Here is a 3,923-nt window from a genome sequence, read left to right on the forward strand (position 1 = left end):
CCAAAGAGAGCTTTTAGAATGCATCACGACCATTATGAATGCCATGTTATGTCGTTTGGCCTGTGTAACACGCCATCAACTTTTCAAGCTACAATGAACTCGGTGCTTCGACCCTTCTTGCATCAATTTGTCGCAGTGTTTTTTGACGATATCCTCGTCTTCAATGACTCCCTGGCCACCCACATTGAACACCTCGACACAATGCTCAACACTTTGTTGCAAAGCAAATTGTATTTAAAGCGTTCCAAATGCTATTTTGTCGAGAGACACTTGGAATACTTGGGTCACGTAATCTTCGGTGAGGACATCGCACCAGAGCAATCCAAAATAGCAGCCATGGTAACTTGGCCGACACCTACATCCGCAAAGGACATTCAAGGCTTCCTAGGGCTCACCGGTTTCTATCGGCATTTCATAAAGGGCTATGCCTCCTTGACCGCCTCTCTCACAGCTCTCATGTGCCGCGACCAATTCAAATGGTCCCCCGAATCCCAGCTAGCTTTTGACGCATTAAAATCCGCCATGACACAAGCACCAGTACTAATTCCCCCAGATTTCTCATAACCTTTTGAGATAGAGACTAATGCGTCAGGCACGACCATGGGCGCAATGTTGATGCAACACAGACGACTTATCGCTTTCTTCAGTAAGCAGTTCACTCCAAAGTTGGAACGAGCTTCTACATACGTTCGTGAGCTACATTCGGTGACTATGGCAGTAAGAAAGTGGCGACCATACCTTCTTGGCCACAAATTCATGATTTTCACAGACCATTGAAGCCTAAAGGAATTGATGACCCAAATAATTCAGACGTCGGAGCAGCAGTATTACTTGGCCAAACTTCTGGGTACGAGTACACCATCAAGTATAAGAGCGGATCCTTGAATATTGTTGCAGATGCCCTTTCACGTATCGAACATCTGGCAGATTCTTCCATGTTTATTATATCAGTCCTTCAATTCGAATTCATGGACCAACTCCAGCAGCACCTGCAAGCTAGTTCTATGTTTCAGGATAAATGGTCTGTGATCTCCTCTAACCCAGCCGCTTACCCGGACTACAAATTGCAGGATCAGTTGATTTTACACAAGGGTAGCATTTGGCTTAATGACGATAATCCTTTTCGCACTGCCCTTTTAACGGAGTTTCATTCGACTCCCCTCGGCGATCACCTCGGCGTTGCCAAAACCACACATTGCCTCCAAGCAAATTTCACATAGGAGCATCTCCGACAGGACGTCAAATCCTTCATCAAGAATTGCCAAATATGCCAACAAGTTAAGTATGATACTCGCAAGCCGGCAGGTTTACTACAACCTCTGCCCCTTCCATCAAGCATTTGGGAAGATCTTTTCCTCGTCTTCATCACCGGCCTACCCAGCTCACAAGGTTACACAGTGATTATGGTCGTCGCCGACCGTTTTTCAAAGGGGGTCCACTTCGCCGCCCTGGGGTCCCACTTTACCGCATTTAAGGTGGCCACTCTATTCCTCGACACAATCTGCAAACATCACGACCTTCCCCGGAGTTTGGTGTCCAACCGAGACCCCATTTTTCTCAGCAACTTTTGGCACGAATTATTCCGGATGAGTAGCACCTCGCTGCGCATGAGCACCACCTACCATCCATAAACCGATGGTCATACAGAGGTCATCAATCCTGTTCTCGAGCAGTAGCTTCGTTCGTTCGTGCACCATCGCCCAACGGACTGGTTCAATTTTTTGCCATTAGCAGAATGGTCCTACAACACCTCCCTCCATTCAAGCATAGGCCTCACGTCATTCAAAGTAATTTACGACAAGCCCCCACCAGCCCTCCCACACTACATCATGGGCTTTTACACCAATGAAGTAGTAGATTCTATTCTCACTTCCAAGACTGCAATCCACGATAAGCTAAAAGCCAGTTTGTTTAAAGCTCAGACCACCATGAAAACATTTGCAGATGTTAAGCGTCGTCCAGACAACTTTGAAGTCAGGCAATGGGCCTACGTGAAACTCCGGCCATATCGCCAATCTTCGGTCTCAGGTACCACTCATCACAAGCTCGCCAAATGCTACTTTGGCCCTTTCGAAATTATCGAGTGTGTTGGACACGTTGCTTACCGTCTTCGCCTGCCAACCACATCACGAATCCATCCAGTATTTCACTGTTCCATGCTCCACCGTTACCACGATCCAACACCTCTATAGGCCTCATCACTCCCTGCGCTTGCCCATAACAATCACCCACTTTTGGAACCTTTGGCAATTCTGGCTCACCAGCTCGACAGGTCTACCACGCCACTAACCCCAATGGTCCTGGTGCAATGGAAGGGATTACCCCCAAAGGATAGATAGTGGAGCACAAATTCAAATCTTTGTAATTTTGATACTGTGCTTGCTAAATTCCGCAGCCTATATAATCATGATAATATCAATAATATGGATATGAATGTTCCAGTATACGCATCTTTATTAGGAGGCTACCTTGACCTCGAATTCAAGGCATTTTCTGAAGCTTCTATTCCTCTGCTCATATTAGAAACCTCCTAAATCAATTTATCACATGATAACTAAAAAGAGTAATTAATTAAAATTTAAGGATTAAAATAATATTTTTAAATTTCATAAATTAAAAAATACACATTCTAAATTCAGAACCTAAAACATTTGTTAGACAATATCTTTGACTCGTCATATTGACATGGTCAGATTTACAAACTAATTACCTGGTTCAAGTATTTTGAATCATTTTCTATAATATTTGTAATTTTTTTAAAAGACAATTTAAACCTTTTTTTTTGTTTTTCCTTATATTTTTCACACACCAACACTGATCATTCTAAATATATTTAATCATAAGCTTTTTTTGTAAGCAAATATAATTTTATTAGAAAGAGTACTTAAATTAAGTATAAGTTTACGAAGTAACTAAAAGCACCTAAACGACAGTACACAACAATAAACACCAAAACCTTCTAACAACAGTTGTGTCTAATCGTATTCTCCTCGGCTGATTGTTTTTGAATTTGAATCCCGGATCCTAAGCTTTAGTTAATTCAACCTAATTGTCCAAATAAAACTCATAAAAGACAAGAATTACTGTCCAACTTTAATATTCATCAAACACGCGCGCTATTATTTTTAATAACTAAACTAAAATCAGGTTGTAAACTTGTATTCATTGGGGTCATCAGGTTTTGTACAACTTTATTTATTTTATTTAGAAATATTTTAAAAAAATAAAATAACATTTAAAATAAAACTTAATATTATATATATATATATATATATATATATATATATATATATATATATATATATATATATATATATATATATATATATATATATATATATATATATACACACACACATTTAAAACAATTTTATAAAATTTAAAGCAGCATAATGACAATAAGAAGAAAACAAGTGTTTCAAGAAAATATTCAAGTCAAATTTATTTGATTTGAAAATATATAACAAGATATTCAATGCTGATAATAATAAGATACACTAATTTTGACCCAACTTTAACATATTGATAAAAAAATAAAGAGAAAAAAGATTATAGCCTGATAATATAAAATATAGTTATCTAATTACAATTTATTATATATGATAAATTTTTTGAAATAATTATTTTTAAATAATTCAAATAATAATTTATAATTGAATGATTACGTACGCATTAAACTCAAATATTAATCTAGAATGATCTTTTTCGTAGGCGTCAGGTCAATTATATTAACACGTTAGATTAAATTTATGATTGCGCCTAACTGTGGTTCCATAAAACAGAAGCAATCTCCGCATCGACGCAGTAAAAGTTAGCTGCGTGTTTTACAAATAAAAAGTCTATTCAATTTGTAGATAAAACCACACCAAATTAAAGGATCGATATCGTAACAGGTTATATTAAAGTTAAACTAATAGCATCGG

General features: G+C 38.0%; 1 protein-coding gene across 1 annotated transcript; it reads left to right on the plus strand.

Annotated features, from left to right (window-relative positions):
- Positions 1–93: 93 nt before the first annotated feature.
- LOC106797587 (uncharacterized mitochondrial protein AtMg00860-like) lies at positions 94–564 on the plus strand. Its single transcript, XM_014772412.1, has one exon. It carries the CDS (start codon positions 94–96, stop codon positions 562–564), a length of 471 nt encoding a protein of 156 aa, XP_014627898.1.
- The last annotated feature ends 3,359 nt before the right edge of the window (positions 565–3,923 follow it).

The sequence above is a fragment of the Glycine max genome, chromosome 20 (genome assembly GCF_000004515.6).
Source record: "Glycine max cultivar Williams 82 chromosome 20, Glycine_max_v4.0, whole genome shotgun sequence".
Lineage (NCBI taxonomy): Eukaryota > Viridiplantae > Streptophyta > Magnoliopsida > Fabales > Fabaceae > Glycine > Glycine max.

Coding starts and splice junctions, on each gene's coding strand:
- LOC106797587 (XM_014772412.1), top strand. CDS start 94: ATGAACTCGGTGCTTCGACCCTTCTTGCATCAATTTGTCGCAGTGTTT.